The sequence below is a fragment of the Myxine glutinosa genome, chromosome 6 (assembly GCF_964187855.1).
Source record: "Myxine glutinosa chromosome 6, kmMyxGlut1.1, whole genome shotgun sequence".
In the NCBI taxonomy this organism is placed as follows: Eukaryota; Metazoa; Chordata; class Myxini; order Myxiniformes; family Myxinidae; genus Myxine; species Myxine glutinosa.
Genome location: NC_136266.1, coordinates 36,123,334 through 36,143,500, shown reverse-complemented (window position 1 = coordinate 36,143,500; position 20,167 = coordinate 36,123,334). Strand labels below are relative to the sequence as shown.

The window sequence follows — 20,167 nt, the reverse complement described above, 5'->3', positions numbered from 1 at the left end:
ACATGGGGACCACGAGGGAAAGACAGTACAGGGGGACCACGAGGGAAAGACAGCACATGGGGACCGCGAGGGAAAGACAGCACATGGGGACCACGAGGGAAAGACAGCACATGGGGACCGCGAGGGAAAGACAGCACATGGGGACCACGAGGGAAAGACAGCACATGGGGACCACGAGGGAAAGACAGCACATGGGGACCACGAGGGAAAGACAGCACATGGGGACCACGAGGGAAAGACAGCACATGGGGACCACGAGGGAAAGACAGCACATGGGGACCACGAGGGAAAGACAGCACATGGGGACCGCGAGGGAAAGACAGCACATGGGGACCGCGAGGGAAAGACAGTATATGGGGACCACGAGGGAAAGACAGCACATGGGGACCGCGAGGGAAAGATTCACAAGTTTATCAGTTTCCTGAGTATGTTAGTCTGTTTGTCTGTCTGTTTGTTTCTCAGTTTCCTACATATCGCAATTCTAAACAGATCTTCATGAAACATAACCAACTGATAGAGCAAGTCTAAAGCTGAGGTACACGGTTGATGGGGGATTGTGGGTGGGGAGTGCTGGTGGGTGGGGGGTGGGGGCGAGGGAGGGAGGGGGTGAGTTGATGTAAGATAACTGCTTTATTTATCGGGCCTGCACTGCGTGGCATACTCACGTGATCCCGCTCGAGTCGCAAGAGCATATAATATATATTTCACGAAGCACATTTCATAATATTTCACAAAACTTGGAACCAAACACACACGTGGAACAGGAACAGCATTACATTACATCTCCTCTCCTTCAAAATGAAAATCCATTTAAAGATTAAGTTTGTCCGGATGTTTGTGTGGGATGGTGGTGGGTATTGTGGGGATGATTGTGGAGAGGTCAGGGGGTGGGGGGTGGGGGGGGGGGTGGAGTGGTTATGGGTATTGTTAGCTCGTGTTTTTGAGCTTTTCAGATGCGTCGGGCAAGGTGGCGGCGATGTTAGCCAGGACATGTAGCAATGTGAGATAGGTCGCCGGCAGTTCAGAACAGGTGTTCGATTCATCACTCAAATCACCCGTATCCATATGCTGTTAGTTCGGCAAAGATGGTGTTACAGTTTCGAGCGACTGCTGTTTCTTCCAATTAATCGTGAGGATAACATCCTCTCTCAATCGTGGCGGATAACCACAAGATCTAGCCATCTCTGTTGTTTCATAACAGTTCTCTGTCAAATGCTCCGAACACAAAACCGACCATCTTGTAGGCCTGATCCACATTCTGGAAATGGCAGTCGTCCAAAATATGTGATGTGACGGCTAATCATGAAGAAGAACATTTCGTCTTTTAATTGAAAAATTACCTCCTTTATAAACCGCAAATCGGAAAAAGACACACCATATCTAGTTTGTAGAATAGCAATGGATAGATTAGCATCGAGGTGGTCTAAACGTTTGGGTTCCCCTTTAACAATTCCATGATAAATATGCACAATTGCATTCTGTTCCAAAAATTACATCAATCACAATTTCCATATTTGGTCCAATGCATTATCCCAGTAGAGAACAAGACAGCCTTCCAATGTTTTTGAGTCAAAGTAAACTTATTAAACGCTATGATGTGGTGTATTTTACTCACTGAGATTCTCAATATGTCCTCTTTGTCATGATTTCCAGGACGTTCTGTTTGTGCCTTTTCATTGCCCTTAAAACTATTCTCAAGTGTATGCTCTATAGAAGTTGCGTATATTGAAAAGTTTTAAAACAAACGGCTGTTTAATTCACATCCTGTGAAAAGAATAAACTAAAATCTAATGATGACGTGCAGTTCCTTTGTTTTACCTCCCACATATTGACCTAAAATAACCCAAATTAACATTTCATTTGTTGACACATGTGTTACATAACAAGGGTTGAGGATGGTTGAGAATTAATCTGCTAAGAGCAATTGATGTAAGGAACAACTTACCATCATGTACATAGTCCCACGAGGCATGATAGGTGTCAAACCGGGCACGGAGCTCAGTAAATCAAAGCAAAGATCTGCGTTTGACTACAGGAGGAAAAAAAAATGGAATAAATTTAACTACACGAGATATGTAATATTGTTTTGCACCAAACTTCTTCACAAGTTTTGTGAAATGTTATTCTAATAAAGGCAAAGTTTTAAACTTCATCACAAATTCAACCTTCTTTTTTTTTTTTCTTTTTTTTTTTGACATCTGCCATTGATCAACCTGGTGGGTCTGGGTAGAGTATATGGTTTGTGCCATCTTGTGCCTTAACTGTGCGATCTTAACGAAACAGCAGCTATTCCAGTGAATGAGAAACTACTCTTGCCTTGATAAAATTGATGGTGTTCAGGTAAAAACTTTCTGGGGTCTTGTTTAGGATGTGGTTTACAGCACCCTGGATGATCGTCGAAGGCCCAAGGATCTTTTGACTCAGACGAATCAGCCCATCTCGTATCTGTGGAAACGGTACCAAGTAGGATCAATATGGAACTTTGAAATGCAAGACCTATTTGACTTCTGTCAGCATTTGTCAGCCTCCTCATATATTTATCTGTCCACATGCAGACATTTAAAAAAAAAAAAAAAAATTAAACACCTCAAAAGATGTGCATGTGTGTGCATGTGCATGCAAGTGGGTGCATGCATGTGGGTGCGTGCATGTGGGTGCGTGCATGTGGCTGTGGGTGCATGTGTGTGGGTGCGTGCGTGTGGGTGCGTGCGTGTGGGTGCGTGCGTGTGGGTGCGTGCATGTGCGTGCATGTGCGTGCATGGGTGCGTGTGGGTGCGTGCGTGTGCGTGCATGCGGGTGCATGTGCGTGCATGTGGGTTCATGTGCGTGCATGTGGCTGTGCGTGTGCATGCATGTGGGTGCGTGTGCGTGCATGTGGGTGCGTGTGCGTGCATGTGGGTGCGTGTGCGTGCATGTGGGTGCGTGTGCGTGCATGTGGGTGCGTGTGTGTATGCGTGTGTGTGCGCACACAGTGAAGATGCCTGTTGCATGGAGCCTCCTTTTCTTATACAGTATCTGGATGATCTGGTATAAATTTGACTCTGCAGTTTCACCCAAAATATTATCATTCTTGACAAAAAGAAAATGTTTTCATTTATAGGAACTCAGATGTAAGTTACTGTAAAGGTGGGTTTTCACGGACACGCGAACGGTTTGCGAAGGATGCGAATGTCGAAAAAATGGCAAAGTCCAACATTCGTATTTTCGGCTCCAAAAGTTCGCCAAACATGCGCGGGGGTTCGAAAGCGTCGTCAATTGTTCGCAGGAGTCGTTTTTTGTTCGGCGGAAATTTCAAACATTTTTGTTTGAAGGGTTCTTTGCATTCTCTATGTGTGGATAACCACGGATTCTTTGCATTCTCGATGTGTGGACAACATTTTTGAAATTTCCGCCGAACAAAAAACGACTCCTGCGAACAATTGACGACGCTTCCGAACCCCCGCGCATGTTTGGCGAACTTTTGGAGCCGAAAATACGAATGTTGGACTTTGCCATTTTTTCGACATTCGCATCCTTCGCAAACCGTTCGCGTGTCCGTGAAAACCCACCTTAATCTCTGAGGCTCAGGTGAATAATTATAATGTACAATTCAGTTAATTTAAATGATTGTGTGTGTATCCGTGAAAATCACATCTCCATGCTTTGCTTGTCCGATAACCCTTATGATTAACCCGGACTGCGCCCTGCCACGTCTTGCCTCAGATCCCATGATGCCATCCCGGTCATGTATGAGAATCCAACCGACACGCCAGCCAGGTACAAGCCATCGCTTGGCAAGGCCTCCACAGGCCAACACTGGCACAGATCGTGACAGCTGTGCCACAGAAATGAACTCCTCGCCCGGAAACACCTGCACGCCAAGGAGCAGAAATGGAGGTTGGTTGCACCAAAATATTTGGTCGAATGTAGAATTTCTGAATTATTGTTTGAATTTGTTGGTTAACATTTTGCATGCGGCTTAAATAAGGCAGTTTTAGAGGAGGTGTATTAATAAAATTGTACAATAGTGAAGTTGAAGTGCACTTCGGCCTTGAAAGAATTTAATCAGGTGGTTAGAGGCATCACAAAAACAAAGTGACATTGCGAAATACTGGTATTGATCACGACATTGATTCCGAAGTTTTAACAAATTTATTTTCACTAAAATTATATTTCTGCCTCCTACCGAAATTATAAAATATATTATTGCATTTTACAAACCACGTACAGTTCCTGTGGGATCCATAAACATGATTGATCGCAACTCAAAAGGTTTATTGTGGAATCTTCTCGAGCATTAGTGTCAGGAAATCGAGAGTGATTGCACGTAAAAGAAAATGCACTGCTGCGAGAATCACCATCAAATAAGAACAAATTGTCTTTCGTTTGTGGGCGTGAAGAGAGTGGATAGAAGGAGGATGGATGTACTGATGGAGGAGATTGGTGTGCAGATGAGGTTGATGGGACGGGCTGGACGTTTGGTACAGATGGGGGAAGAGAGAATGGCAAAGGGAGTGGACAAGTTGGGGGAAACGAGGTAGGAGGAAAAGAGGGAGACCACGGTTGAGATGGGAGGATTGTGTGAAGAGGAATATCAGTAAGATGGGGGTGGATGGAGAGTGAAGAGTTGGCTGAGGACAGATGGGAGTAGAGGAGTAATGTGGTGAAGGCAGGGAGAAGGTTGGTGCCATTGGACCTCAACCCTTATAAAGGGAAGAGGAAGAGAACAACAACAACAAAATGTCTTTCTTTTCACAAATAAAATACGCCTTTAGGGTTAAAGTGAACAGTTTTCTAAAAAGTTTACCACGCATCAAACAAAATTATTCAAATGAACCCATTTTGAATATTTGGAGAAGAGACAATATGGAGGAAAAGAACACATAAATAATTGACCCAGCATTGCTGTCTATTGAAAATGCTGCACAACCTGTTAGAAAATATGTGTCTTAGGAAGTGAGATTATAGTCAAGAAGGATAAATTAATCAAAAGGAGCAGCTGTGACCCCAAACGCGACATGACGCTGACATATTGCGCAAAAATTATGCCAAATCATCACCTCCAAACTAGGAAGGCATCCGTTTAAGACTCAAGTCTTTGAAGACTGAGATTTATGGTCACAAATAAATGAAAGCAAAGCTGCCGATACAGATTTCACCCTGAGTATGGGCTTGTCAGGACATACTGCAAAATTGTTATTTGTGACCATGCTAAGTTTGTTAAATGAAAATTGAACCCTCCAACTTGATGAGGCAGCAAGACAAAAATATCAACTCTGACCCTGAATGCTCACACTAACGTCACGTGCATAACTTCTACCCTGCTACCTCATCAAGTAAGGGGTTTCGAGATATATATATTTTATATATATATATATACATACATATAGACATACATACATACATATACACATACATACATATACACATACATACATATTATACATATACACATACATACATATTATACATATACACATACATACATATTATACATATACACATACATATTATACATATACACATACATACATATACATATACACATACATATACATATACACATACATATACATATACACATACATACATATACACATACATACATATATATATATATATATATATATATATATATATATATATATATATATATATATATATATATATATATATATATATATATATATATATATATACATACATATTGTTGTGGATCTCAACGTCGGCCTTTCCCCTTACCAAGGGGGGATTAATCCCCTTGTCTTTTACTAGCCGACGTGATACAGGGCTATGACGTTCTTTCCGGTTAGCGCTGAATAGGGTGGTAGGCCGAATTATTCCTATTACATAATTACCAGCGCCTCCCAGGAAGCAAGGAAATAACCCCGCCCGAACCACGGTTTTAGGTGGAAACGCCGAGCGATAGCGAGCCGTGATCCGAGCTGTTAACAGGAAATAACCCGATTTGAGCGGTGCCGAATCGTGCCACGTTTACCCAATTGAAAAATCACGAAAACGGTCGAACCCAGAGGAAAAGGAATAACAGGCAATTTATTACACAATGTACAGTGAAGAAGAAGAATCAGAATACACAGTGTAGCCTTATTACAGTCTTAACTTATCCCTGGACAAACGGGCCCACACACAAAGACTCACTCACACGGGGATGTAGAAGGTTGGGTTGAGGGTCCAGGGATGGCGTCCACAGCTCGTCCTCTGGGTCCCCGACTCGCACCGTGAAGAAGATGGTAGGACAGACGGCAGGCGCTCCTCGTGGTTCGTCGGTGTGGATCGAACAATTATCGGGGGAAAGGTAAACTAAGCTGGCGGTTACTTCGCGGCTCAGCCGCGTATGTAATAAACAAACCGGCGCTATATGTGCTCCCAACAGGTCGAATGGCGAAGCGCCTCTCCAGCCGAATTCCTCAACAATGCGCCACTGATGCGAGTTCTTTATACAGGGCGCTCTCCAATCGTTCTTGCTTATACAATGCGCTCTCCCAGCAAGTCCTGTCAATGCAGCGAGTCCTTCACAAAGCCAATCCTTGTACACCGCCAGCCTTCCCCAACGAGTCCTGGAGACAAAGCGCCTCTCCCAATAGTCCTCTTGATACGACCGGTCCTGGACAGTCCTCACAATACCAACGCTTGGCTTCAGTCCTCCCGAATCCTCTCGAAGGGCTTTGTGTGCACGTTTATATAGCGCCGCCCAGCGAACCCTATCGAATTTGCCAGCCAGGCTCTACCACGCCCCTCACGCCATTCCACCCGAGCCCTGGTTGGTTGTTGGCTCTTACCGGCTCCGCCCTTGACGTGCTGCTTGACGTGGCCACACCCCTACCTCGCGCTCCTCCCCCTTTTCCAGGCCTACCTCGTGGCATTTGACTGGTTTCGAGCGAAAGCCCAAGAGCAGCGAACGCTGCTGGCAAAGGAGGTGGATTAGCCAAATGGGGCACGGGATGGATGCTGCCCAACGAGGTCGATTTGGAGGGTGGGCCGCAAAATGAATGGGACCGAAGCTTATGATTTCTTTACACAACGCAGGTATCACTATTGGAAATGGCCTTATTATCACATATACTATGACATAACTAATGTTCTAAGGTGGCCTACGTGTTGCATGTGGACTAACTATGGGGGCAAACCTTTATTAATCAATATGTACATTCTCAGAACCGCAACAATATATATATATATATATATATATATATATATATATATATATATATATATATATATATATATATATATATATATGTATATATATATATATATATAAATATATAGATATATATATCATTGTTTTATGGCCGTCCCATGCTTGCATGTGTAAGCCGGACACACACACACACACACACACACACACACACACACACACACACACACACACACACACACACACACACACACACACACTTGTTTTACGGCCGTTTTCGTGCTTGCATGTGTAAGCCGGACACACACACACATATAAATCATTGTTTTACGGCCGTTTCCATGCCAGCATGTGTAAGCTGGACACACACACACACACACACACACACACACACATCATTGTTTTACGACCGTTTCCATGCTAGCATGTGTAAGCCAGACACACGCGCACACACATTGTTTTACGGCCGTTTCCATGCTCACATGTGTAAGCCGGACACACACACATACATATATATATATATATATATATATATATATACAGATACAGTGTATATATATATATATATATATATATATATATATATATATATATATATATATATATATATATATATATATATATATATATCACAGGCCGGTCCACAGTGTATGCTGGCCTCACCCGAGTCTAACGAGCCTTCACACCTTCACACGCTACGACACGGCATTATCACCAATGATGTAAAGTTGGTGATTAAGGATTATAACTTAACCATAATTAGAAATGAACGTTGTTCCGATGATAAATTGTTTGTAATAAAATGGGCAGTTTGTTATCAACTTTAGTGTGTTCTGATGTGTGTGTTTGCAGGTATGTAGATTTCTTCAGAAAGGCCTACCATATCACCGTAGATTTCGTCAGAAAGAATGGGTACATGATGAGTCTCAGCAACTGTCATAAAGGATGGGGAAGGTAAGTGAGAGTTGAAATTAATACTCTTTTGTATCAATTGATATTTACACGGAAATTGAAGTTGAAAATAATACTTTCCCAGAAACGAAGTTATGTATTTGCAACATAATATCATTCATTGTTGCTAATAAGAGTAATGAAGTGTTTCATCGTTATAAATATATTTTTGTGGGAACAGTGATCGGGGGTAACAGGTGTAAAGTGGACGAGTTATGCCATCAATAAACATTTAGCGTATGTGTGTGATTTCTGTATGAAGACGATATAGCATGTGTCGAACTTTGTTCATTAGCTTATATCTGTAACCAATCTTCCGTAATATGTTGAAAAGATTTTCACAATTCCCTCCTCATCAAGCCATTAAATCCTGCTCTCAGGCCCAGCACATATATATATATATATATATATATATATATATATATATATATATATATATATATATATATATATATATATATATATATATATATATATATATACATACATACATACATACACACACAGTCACGTGAAAAAGTAAGTACACCCCATGTAAAGTTTTGACTTTTTCAACATATTTCAACATACAGCTATTTGATCTTCATTTCAACAATATTGATAGATAAAGGTGATATAATAGAACAAATACTAGTGGGGTCACCCGTGGGAATCCCACGGGCATGGACATGTGTGACATTTGGACATCTTGATTTAGATGCTGCACATTAAATTTTACAAAATGGTTACTGGCAATTCATCAGATCCAGAAATGGTGTAATGAACACAATTTATATATTTCACATAATATGTGACCCCTCACTCCTCTCTACCTGACACTCTCCTCTCTCCACCCTCATGCCTTTCCAATCCCACTCCTCCTCACACTCCTCTCCAATACCTCCTCACACTCCTCTCCAATACCTCCTCACACTCCTCTCCAATACCTCCTCACACTCCTCTCCAATACCCCCTCACACTCCTCTCCAACCCCTCACACTCCTCTCCAACCCCTCACACTCCTCTCCAACCCCTCTCCAGCCCCTCACACTCCTCTCCAACCCCTCACACTCCTCTCCAACCCCTCACACTCCTCTCCAATTCCTCATACTCCCCTCCAATCGCTCCTCACTCTCCTCTCCAATCGCTCCTCACTCTCCTCTCCAATCGGCCCTCACTCTCCAACACCTCCTCACACTCCTCTCCAATACCTCCTCACACTCCTCTCCAATACCTCCTCACTTCCCTCTCCAATCGCTCCTCACTCTCCTCTCCAATCGGCCCTCACTCTTCAACACCTCGCTCCTCTCCAATCGCCCCCTCTCTCTCCTCTCCAACCCCTTGCTCCTCTCCAACCCCTCCTCACACTCCTCTCCAACCCCTCTTCACACTCCTCTCCAATCCCTCACACTCATCTCCAAATCCTCACACTCATCTCCAATCCCTCACACTCATCTCCAATCCCTCACACTCATCTACAATCCCTCACACTCCTCTCCAATCCCTCACACTCCTCTCCAATCCCTCACACTCCTCTCCAATCCCTCACACTCCTCTCCAATCCCTCACACTCCTCTCCAATCCCTCACACTCCTCTCCAATCCCTCACACTCCTCTCCAATCCCTCACACTCCTCTCCAATAACTCACACTCCTCTCCCTCCAACCCCTGGCTCCTCGCTCTCCAACCCCTGGCTCCTTGCTCTCCAACCCCTGGCTCCTCGCTCTCCAACCCCTGGCTCCTCGCTCTCCAACCTCTGGCTCCTCGCTCTCCAAACCCTGGCTCCTCGCTCTCCAAACCCTGGCTCCTCGCTCTCCAAACCCTGGCTCCTCGCTCTCCAACCCCTAGCTCCTCGCTCTCCAACCCCTAGCTCCTCGCTCTCCAACCCCTAGCTCCTCGCTCTCCAACCCCTAGGTCCTCGTTCTCCAACCCCTAGCTCCTCGCTCTCCAACCCCTAGCTCCTCGCTCTCCAACCCCTCGCTCCTCGCTCTCCAACCCCTCGCTCCTCGCTCTCCAACCCCTCGCTCTTCGCTCTCCAACCCCTCGCTCCTTGCTCTCCAACCCCTCGCTCTCGAACCCCTCGCTCCTCGCTCTCGAACCCCTCGCTCTCCAACCCCTCGTTCCTCGCTCTCCAACCCCTCGTTCCTCGCTCTCCAACCCCTCGCTCCTCGCTCTCCAACCCCTCGCTCCTCGCTCTCCAACCCCTCGCTCCTCGCTCTCCAACCCCTCGCTCCTCTCTCCAACCCCTCGCTCCTCTCTCCAACCCCTAGCTCCTCACTCTCCAACCCCTAGCTCCTCACTCTCCAACCCCTAGCTCCTCACTCTCCAACCCCTAGCTCCTCACTCTCCAACCCCTAGCTCCTCACTCTCCAACCCCTAGCTCCTCACTCTCCAACCCCTAGCTCCTCACTCTCCAACCCCTAGCTCCTCACTCTCCAACTCCTCGCTCTCCAACCCCTCACTCCTCTCCAATTTCTCGCTCCTCTCCAAGCCCTAGCTCCTCACTCTTCAACCCCTAGGTCCTCACTCCCCAACCCCTAACTCCTCTCCAACCCTCCTCATCATTGTTGCAGCAGCATCCTGTGCGGTTCTCCCGTCTCGTTCTTTTTCTTGCTTCATCCTGTTCAAGTCTGCATTGACGTTCGTCGACGGACTCGTTCGCCCGTCTCATTCGTTTTCTTGCTGCATCCTGTTCAAGTCTGCGTTCTTCATCGACCGTTTCATTCATTTTGGAAATGGAAGTTTCCACGCAATGCATGAATTGTCACGATCCACAAGAGGAAGTGTCTCGTAATCATCAAATGACAAATGGCAAGTAAATTACATTGTGAAAATTAAAGATTTCAAATAAACCTATTTAAAGTGTATGCGCTCATAACTAATAAATAAAAAAACCGAAGAAATATCTCAAAGTAATTTCCTGAAACATATTTTACTTCTGGATAATAATGTTGAATGAAATAAGAACGAAAAAATATGTCGTTTTTGTGATGACTGTCATCAAAAGTAAAAGTAATATATCTTAACGGAAAAGAAAAAGCGAATTTTTAATATATGTCACCATTTTCCCCAAATGTTATTTTAGGCGTATTTTTGTGTATCATCGTGGCGCGATTTAAAAAAATATATCTCTGCATTTTCCCATGTGTGCGTGAATGTTCTCAATTATTTCTGACAGAGTGTAAAACCATCGATAAAAATTAAATCAGATGGTGAATTCGAGATAAAATCATGAGGGTGACTCAATGAATGGGCTTTATTTTACAGGCCTTTGAGAAATCATTTCGTTCTATAAACGGAAACTTTCATGGGATTATCTTCCCTTTTTTTTTCAACCGAGTCTAAAACTATGTTAGCGACTGTTAAAAATGAAATGAAATAAACCTGTGTGAGAGAGAAAGACAGCATGGGCCTAACTAAACAGGCCTCAAAGCTATTCGAGTTAATAAAATGGTGGATATTTGTTTACGTGAAACCTCTCCAAGAATGGGTGGAGATACTGTCTAAACGGAGTAAGCCACACCCCCGGACAGACAGACAGACAGACAGACAGAATCACCGTAGCCTATTACAATATAGATCATAAAACATTTACCTTTTTTAGTCCATTGTATAATTTAAATAAACATAAATGCAAATTTCGCATGTGGAAAAAGTAAGTACACCCTTGGCTCTAATCGGTGGTATTGACCCCTTTGGCAGAAACAACCTCAAGTAGGCGTTTCTTATAACTGTCTACCAGTCTCTGACATCGACTGGGAGAAATTTTTGCCCACTCCTCCATGCAGAATTCTTTCAGCTGTGCGATGTTTGAGGGGTTTCTTGCATGCACAGCTCGTTTCAAATCCCCCCACAACATCTCGATGGGATTTAGATCCGGGCTTTGACTTGGCCATTCCAGAACCCTCCATTTCTTTCTTTTCAGCCATTCCTTGGTGGATTTACTGGTATGTTTAGGGTCATTGTCATGTTGCAAGGTCCACCTTTGGTTGAGCTTCAACTTTCTGACAGATGGCCTCACATTATCCTCAAGCACCCTCTGGTACAATGAAGAATCCATAGTGGATTATATGATGGTGAGCTGCCCAGGCGCTGATGCAGCAAAGCTGCCCCAAACCATAATATTTCCACCACCATGCTTTACAATTGGTATCAGGTTCTTGTGGTCAAATGCTGTCTTTGGTTTTCGCCAAACATGTCTTCTGGTACTGTGGCCAAATAGCTCTACCTCATCTGTCCAGAGCACATTGTTCCAGAAGTGCTGGTCTTTGCCTGGGTGTTCATTGGCAAACTTTAGTCTTGCCCTGATGTTCTTTCTGGACAGCAAAGGTTTCCTCCTGGCACACCTCCCATGTAGATCAAATTTGTGCAGCCTCTTTCTAATGGTAGACTCGTGCACTTTGACATCAACAGTGGCAAGAGCTACCTGTAGGTCCCGTGATGACATTCTGTGGTTCTTAGAGACTTCTTTCAGCATCTTGCGGTCTGCTCTCGGGCTGAAACTGCTGGGGCGGCCTGGCCTGAACAAGTTGGCAGTTGTTTGGAATCTTCTCCACTTGTAGATGATCTTCCGGACAGTCGAATGGTCGATTTCAAATTGTTTGGAGATCTTTTTAAATCCCTTCCCAGACTCGTAGGCATCTATAACCTTCTTTCTGAAGGCCTCAGATAGCTCTTTTGATCTAGGCATGGTGATGCCGCACACTTCAACAACAAAGAACAAACCAAACTAAATGTCTGTTTAAATAAAAGACAGGTTCCTCCAAGATCCTCTCTGACGATGTTCTAATCATTTGCACCTGAGCTGGTGCACCTGATTCTAATTTTAGGTATTTGAAGTAGTGATAAATGTAGGGGTGTACTTACTTTTTCCACATGCGAAATTTGCATTTATGTTTATTTAAATTATACAATGGACGACAAAATGTAAATGTTTCATGATATTTGTTATATTATATCACCTTTATCTATCAATATTGTTGAAATGAAGATCAAATAGCTGTATGTTGAAATACGTTGAAAAAGTCAAAATTTTACATGGGGTGTACTCACTTTTTCATGTGACTGGAAATATATATATATATATATATATATATATATATATATATATATATTAGGATGGTGCTCAAAATAATGTTTTCAAAATATTTACTGGGACATGGCTTTATGTTGTTCCTTTTGTTCCAATATGAAAAGACACCAAATATGAAAGCAATCTGATTTTATTTAGGGGTGCCACATCAGCCTTCAAACTAAAGGTGTCTACAAAACTTTTCTATATATGGATCGAAAGCAAAACCAGAAGTTTGTTTTATGAAAATCCACCCTCCACTCACTTTCTTTGTATTCTAGCAAACACAAGTTACAATAGCTGCACAAATAGCACTATATTGCTATGAAAACAAATTCAATGATAACAATCCAAATGTTCAGTTCATAAAATGAAGAGACACCATATCACATAATATTTAAAAACCCAAATATAATGAGAAATGTAACTCCTATTTCTGGGCCTGTTTCACCACTGTTGCATTCTTGGCATCGGGGTACATCTTCCTGTGAGCAGCAACAACTTGGAGCAGAGCTTGCTTTTGCTCTTCATACTTTGTAAAGAGCTTATTGTAGTCTTGTATCAATGCGACACCCCTTTCTGCCCTGTCGTTCACCACGACTAAGCCACTGGCGGCTTTCTTTGCTTCCTGAAAGCTGGTTTCTTGCTCCCATGAACCAGGATCCTTATCCATCCAATCAGTTGGGGTCCCTAGGATGCTGAAGAAATGCTTGGTGTGTTTTGTTATGAGGCCAGCGATTGACAGGGCGGTTCCTCGTTTGATAGCTGGTCTCTTTGGAGAGGGGTTTTCACCGTCATTTTTCAATGCTTCAATCATATTGATCTTGCTTTCTTTGTCAATTCTGGTGTCAAAGAATGCAAATGCCACTAGTACTGGGCTCATGTACCACGTGTGGTGGCCAAGTGCCTTCAAGGCTGCCTGAGCCATCTTCTGATTGGTTTGTTCAAACTTTTCCAACTTCTTGAAGAGGTTAATGTCATTCAGGGGAGCCTCAATAGCTTGTGGAGCCCGAAACCAAGCCTGTACATACACAAGGCGGACAAAAATGTTGAAGGCTCGGAGTTCTCTCGCCTCTCGAAGTGTCAAGTGGAACTCTGACCGAAACATGAACACCTGTAGTGAATATAGTGCTTTTGCCATCCATCTGGCTCTGTGCATTGCTCCTGGAGCCATGATCCGGATTCCACGAGGTGGGATTCCTCCCATGTAGATGACGGTCAGTTCTAGGAGTTCACGATAATCATCTCGTGGCTGCTGATCTTTCAAACGCACAAGAGCAAATTCCAGAGCTTCATCCATCATGTCATTGTTCTGTGCAAACTCAGCTGCCGTATCAGGATCTGTGAATCCATTTTTTGGTTGGTGATGGGCAATGGACGGCCACTCCGCCTGAAACCGCTTAAAAAGCTGGATGTCAGGGCCTGATGAAGGACCGAAAAGAGTGGTGAAAACATCTCCCAGAATGATTTCGTGCGCATGATGGCGGCAAGCCAAATGAATTAGTTCAGTCTGTAGCTTCTTTTCAATGAGGACAGCAGCCCCTCCACGAACACCTGAATTGCTGGCCGTTGTGTCAAAAGACAAAGGCCGTCTTCTCCTTTTCTTCCCTTTCTTTCTTTCGCTTCGTTTTTGCTTCCAACACAGTGTCTACAGATCCCATTGAAGCCTTCCTCTCTGAGAATTGATCGTGAAGAAACTTCCTGTCCTCGGGGTTGGTGATTATGGCCTCCGAATCTGCATGCCTAAGATCAAACGTCTTCTCCAAGGAGGCCTTGAAGGATGCTTCCTTTTTCTCTTGGGTCGCACCACCCCGCTTTGCACCTTTTTGGAGGCTCCTCCATTCTTCATATAGCCTCTCCAAACGATGGATGCAGTGCTGCTTCGTCGTTGTAGGTAGGTGAGCTTTTTCCCAGAACTTCACAACCTCTTCAATGGTGAGGGTTGCACTCTCCCGGGCAGTGCGATTCTCCTTCTTCAGGTGATGGAAAAACAGGACAAGAGATTGATGCACAGTCGGGAGCTTGGCACCTTTGATGGCATCTCCAGAAGTGGACCCAATGAGATACACATTATCCTGAGCCCGAGTTTTCAATGAAACACTGGTACTAGCACATGCCATATCTGCAAAATACGCAAGAATGTGGGTAAAATCCTGTTCATTCTTACTCCACAGGGTCACTCTCTACAAAAGAGCCACAGTCAATAAGTTAGGCCTACATATTACACACTAAAAAAGCGTACCCCTGACCCCGGGAACCTGTACAAAACATGCATGAAAATTGCCCAGATAGTGATTATAGGAAGTCTCAAAACTGTATGTATAATATATTGTATATAACTATATATATAATGTATAATGTGTATTTATGTATATTTATTATTTAATGTATATTTTATGTATAAATTTAATGTATATTTAATTATAATGTATATATATTGTATAACTATATATTTATTTATTATATTTAAATTTTAATATATTATATTTATTTTTAATATATTATTTAATGTATTATATTTGTCTATATTTGTATAATTGTCTATCGTATAATTGTATATATAATGTATAATATAATATATATTATTATTATTTAATGTATATTTACTATATATTTATTTTTAATATTATATTTAATGTATATATATAATTATGTATTTATTTTGTGTATATACAGCCCAAAAAATGAATTTTCCCCCATGCAAAAATAGGAATTCCCATATTTATTTTTTATTTTTTTTTTTTTAAAGAGGTTTATATACAGCCCAAAAAATGGGAATTCCTATTTTTGCATGGGGGAAAATTCATCACTGATGTGGCACCCCTAAATATTATTGGATTCCATTCAAATTTGGTGTGGTTTCCTTTGACACCAAAAGGAACAAAAATAGACCATGTCCCAGAGAAAATCTGCATTTTGATTTTTTGAAGCCCACCCTAATATATATATATATATATATATATATATATATATATATATATATTTCAAAAGCTCCACAAGCCCCAGCAGATTCGCTTTGAGGTTGGTGAACGTAAGGCCTTATGACCATGCTCCAAGGTAACACTCGTGCTGGTGTAACCTCCAGGACCCACTTGAGACCACTCCTAACCACAGGTGCGGCGAGAAGTTACGAGAAGCCGGTTGGGCAGCCAAAGAGAGCATGGCCACAGGGTAATGAAAAACCGAGGGGCAGGGACACGACAAAAAGAGTTCATCTGAGAAAGTTGGAAAGTTAAGGACAGTCGAGTTCTGTGGAGACCAGCATATTGGATATCATATGGCAAACACCAGAGAGGTCTTACAAACGCACACGTGCCAGAAGCTATGGAGCCCGGATGTGACGCTGCCAGATAAATCTCGCTCCTGCAGAGAACTCTCCCACTTTCTATCAGCCACACCAACACCACTTTCTATCCCCACTTTCTCCCACTTTCTATCAGCCACACCAACCCCATGCAAGTATCGTGTGAGGACCAGGTTACTTTGTGTCTCGTAACCTATCCCTGTCTGATTCTTAATGGTGTGACGCATTAAGGTATCGTGTAAACCGTCAAGATATCGTGGGTGTGAGGGGATTATATTGTACTGAAAGCTATCGGTGTATTTGCTTCCTTGTTCTCCAGCTATCGGTGTATTTGCTTCCTTGTTCTCCAGCTATCGGTGTATTTGCTTCCTTGTTCTCCAGCTATCGGTGTATTTGCTTCCTTGTTCTCCAGCTATCGGTGTATTTGCTTCCTTGTTCTCCAGCTATCGGTGTATTTGCTTCCTTGTTCTCAAGCTATCGGTGTATTTGCTTCCTTGTTCTCCAGCTATCGGTGTATTTGCTTCCTTGTTCTCCAGCTATCGGTGTATTTGCTTCCTTGTTCTCCAGCTATCAGTGTATTTGCTTCCTTGTTCTCCAGCTATCGGTGTATTTGCTTCCTTGTTCTCCAGCTATCGGTGTATTTGCTTCCTTGTTCTCCAGCTATCGGTGTATTTGCTTCCTTGTTCTCCAGCTATCGGTGTATTTGCTGTCTTGTTCTCCAGATATCAGTGTATTTGCTTCCTTGTTCTCCAGCTATCGGTGTATTTGCTTCCTTATTCTCCAGCTATCGGTGTATTTGCTTCCTTGTTCTCCAGCTGTTGGTGTATTTGCTGTCTTGTTCTCCAGATATCAGTGTATTTGCTTCCTTGTTCTCCAGCTATCGGTGTATTTGCTTCCTTGTTCTCCAGCTATTGGTGTATTTGCTTCCTTGTTTTCCAGCTGTTGGTGTATTTGCTGTCTTGTTCTCCAGATATCAGTGTATTTGCTTCTTTGTTCTCCAGCTATCGGTGTATTTCCTTCCCTGTTCTCCAGCTGTTGGTGTATTTGCTTCCTTGTTCTCCAGCTATCGGTGTATTTGCTTCCTTGTTCTCCAGCTATCGGTGTATTTGCTTCCTTGTTCTCCAGCTATCGGTGTATTTGCTTCCTTGTTCTCCAGCTATCAGTGTATTTGCTTCCTTGTTCTCCAGCTATCGGTGTATTTGCTTCCTTGTTCTCCAGCTATCGGTGTATTTGCTTCCTTGTTCTCCAGCTATCGGTGTATTTGCTTCCTTGTTCTCCAGCTATCGGTGTATTTGCTGTCTTGTTCTCCAGATATCAGTGTATTTGCTTCCTTGTTCTCCAGCTATCGGTGTATTTGCTTCCTTATTCTCCAGCTATCGGTGTATTTGCTTCCTTGTTCTCCAGCTGTTGGTGTATTTGCTGTCTTGTTCTCCAGATATCAGTGTATTTGCTTCCTTGTTCTCCAGCTATCGGTGTATTTGCTTCCTTGTTCTCCAGCTATTGGTGTATTTGCTTCCTTGTTTTCCAGCTGTTGGTGTATTTGCTGTCTTGTTCTCCAGATATCAGTGTATTTGCTTCTTTGTTCTCCAGCTATCGGTGTATTTCCTTCCCTGTTCTCCAGCTGTTGGTGTATTTGCTTCATTGTTCTATTTATAATATACCTGATTCTCACCACTGTTGTCAGCCTAATGCATGGCTCAGGCTTGGATTATTATAGCTGCGGTGTGAGTCAAACTTGCGGCCATTGTAAATTTGGCGCAAGGCCCTTATTATGAGGTTTTACAAACATGGCGGTTTATCCTGGGTACATTGCTCGACGCCCATCCTTTCAAACGGATGAACCGGCTGAAAGCGACAGATCTCTTTCAAGCTCCTACATGTTGTAAAGTGTAAACTAAAGAAAAAAAAAATCTGTTCGGCATTGCTGGCAGATGACGTATGGTCTCTGAGGACCATCTGTCGCGAGATTGGTGATCGTCCGGGTGGAAGATTTGATCTCATGTCCACCACTGTAATAATATTCATCAACGTTTCATTGTAGGCTTAGCTTTGCTTGGGCTTATCTTCCCGCTCTAGCAGAGAAAATGGCCTTAAAATGCATGTTGTTGTTGTTGTTGTTGTGTATGTACTTGGTGTGGGGGATTGGAGAGGGGTTTTGTCACCAAGTTGAGCACATGAAGAAGGGGTGATTGGAAAGAAAGGTGAAGAGGGTGGGGGCAATGTGGGAGCGGAGACTAAAGGGACAGAGTTTTTAAGGATATCGGAGTAAGTGCAGAGAGGGGAAAGAGATGGGGTTAGGTTAGGCGGGCTGTCTTGAAAAGTCCATAATATTTCCATACATTATAAATAGATGGTCACTGATGGGATTTTCATAAATCCGTTAACCCGCTAGCACAAGGTAGATATAGCCCAGAAGAGGTTCTAACGAAGCAATATGCTCAACCTTAATATGCCAAGATAGGAGTTTAGTTCGGCAGTGCAGAGCAGACCAGTGTAAAGGTGTATTCCTGATTATAGTTTGAGCTCAACAGGAACTTGTATTATTAAAGAAGAGACCTTTGAATAGAGGAGCCTGGGAAGTAAGGCATGTTGGAGATGAGGAGTTGATAGAGGTGGGAAAATGTTTACAAGAGACATGGAAGAGGTTCAGGAGGAAGTGCTTGGGTTTGGTTGGGGGAGAGGTTGAGGTGGTGGTTATGGAGAACTCGATTGAGGAGTCTTTTTCAATAGGTAGTGCATAGAGGAAAGAGGTGGTACGTACTCTGCAGAATATCACGGATATGCTGTTGGTTGAATACAGAACCACAAGGATTTGAAGGGTTGTTGACAACAATGCATGCTGTCTGCTCGTCCACCAATGACTCGAGGTGCTTCAAATCAACCTCCCAGGATCTTTCTGGCTGTCAGGTGACATCATGTAGTCAAACCCGATGTTTCCGACTTTCTGTGGGTGTTATGATCTGGCTCTGCATTGTGCTTACCAGTAGGTTGTAGTGTCTGATTTGAATTCCCGCACTGACTGCCAAAGTTTTGTAGAGGGAAAACCCAGGCTTTGGAATAAGAATGTTGTCTCCAGGGTTGGCCAGGACAGTGATCGCTAGATCAATAGCTTGACTGCAACCATTGGCCATAATCACGTCCTAGTCAAAACATATAGTTAGAAAAGTGAGCAGGCAATGATAATACGAATGGATCTCTAAGAATGCAACCTAACACAGGCCCTATGCCTACATTTATGTCAATGATGTGCATATCAAAGTTGGTCATGCGCATTCATCACCACTGGATATCAGGAGTGACCTCTTGAATGTCAATCCAACTTGAAAATTCGGTTTTTTTTTCTTTCCCGTTTTACTCGGTATTGATTTTCACACATGTAACCTTGTTGTTAACACAACTCGAGCAGCACCACATGTGGATCAGGTTTTATGAAATCTAACCTTTGCCTCCAGCGGAGCCTCAGGACAGCTGTAGTACTTGGCAACCGCATCTCTGGTCGCCTGATAACCTGCACACAAAAGGACATGGAAGCACGTTTTCATTAAGGATGTAGATATGACATTAGATTTGTGTTCAGGTGGATCATAATTCCAATGAAAGTGATAGTTTAAGATATACCAATAGCAGGTGCATATCCATCAAATTTTCCCGAATCTACGACCTCCTTGACCGCTGCACGCACCGTTGTGTCCGTAAGTAGATTTCCAAACACCGTGGGGTCACC

General features: G+C 43.1%; 1 protein-coding gene across 1 annotated transcript in view; it reads right to left on the bottom strand.

Moving 5' to 3' along the window:
* The window catches only part of TAT (tyrosine aminotransferase), a 37,787-nt gene that overhangs the window by 8,816 nt on the left and 8,804 nt on the right, over window positions 1-20,167 (bottom strand). The window contains exons 3-10 of the mRNA XM_068102916.2: window positions 20,062-20,166; window positions 19,884-19,951; window positions 19,425-19,583; window positions 19,205-19,343; window positions 8,019-8,071; window positions 3,698-3,850; window positions 2,317-2,445; window positions 1,946-2,029 (exon numbers count right to left, since the gene is read on the bottom strand). Coding sequence (XP_067959017.1) covers window positions 1,946-2,029; window positions 2,317-2,445; window positions 3,698-3,850; window positions 8,019-8,071; window positions 19,205-19,343; window positions 19,425-19,583; window positions 19,884-19,951; window positions 20,062-20,166 — 890 coding nt within the window. The remainder of the gene's footprint in view (window positions 1-1,945; window positions 2,030-2,316; window positions 2,446-3,697; window positions 3,851-8,018; window positions 8,072-19,204; window positions 19,344-19,424; window positions 19,584-19,883; window positions 19,952-20,061; window position 20,167) is intronic.